Below are 407 nucleotides of genomic sequence, written 5' to 3'. Positions count from 1 at the left end.
AGGGGCCAGCCCAATCGTAAGTGTGCCCCATTTCCGGCCGCTCAGCCCCCATGCTGACGACTGTCCTTGTTGCAGGACGTAGAGGAGCCTTCAACAGGAACCAGAACCGGAAACAGCCCACCGCCCAGGACCTGGACGCCGAACTGGACGCCTACAGCAAGGAGATGAAGTAGTTTTAAGTGCAATTGTGGCGCAGAAATGGACTCAAACGGTGTGATCAACGTTCAGTTTTCTATCAGTTTTACTCGTGAAATTGTCATTATTATTTTAAGTTTCCATCGTTCGCACATCAAGCGCGTGGCCAGGGAGGATGTTCGTTCGTTTCAAATTTGTATTTTGTACATTCAAACTATGGAAATTACAGACTAGTTGGTGAAAGTCGAGCCGCTTTGAATCTCCCGCCCCCG

General features: G+C 49.6%; 2 protein-coding genes across 2 annotated transcripts in view; one reads left to right on the top strand and one right to left on the bottom strand.

The window, feature by feature from the left end:
- LOC109539320 (THO complex subunit 4) overlaps positions 1 to 378 on the top strand; it is a 1,185-nt gene extending 807 nt beyond the window's left edge. The window contains 1 exon segment of the mRNA XM_019906996.2: positions 1 to 378. This exon segment is cut by the window's left edge and continues 385 nt beyond it. Within this exon segment, the coding sequence (XP_019762555.2) occupies positions 1 to 173 (173 nt within the window). The 3' untranslated portion in view covers positions 174 to 378.
- LOC125503076 overlaps positions 1 to 407 on the bottom strand; it is a 28,249-nt gene that overhangs the window by 10,906 nt on the left and 16,936 nt on the right. The window lies entirely within an intron of this gene.

This window comes from Dendroctonus ponderosae, unplaced genomic scaffold (genome assembly GCF_020466585.1).
Source record: "Dendroctonus ponderosae isolate FM_Combo_2020 unplaced genomic scaffold, Dpon_F_20191213v2 Dpon_F_20191213_12, whole genome shotgun sequence".
NCBI classification, from domain to species: Eukaryota; Metazoa; Arthropoda; class Insecta; order Coleoptera; family Curculionidae; genus Dendroctonus; species Dendroctonus ponderosae.
This window is presented reverse-complemented; position numbering and strand designations above follow the sequence as displayed.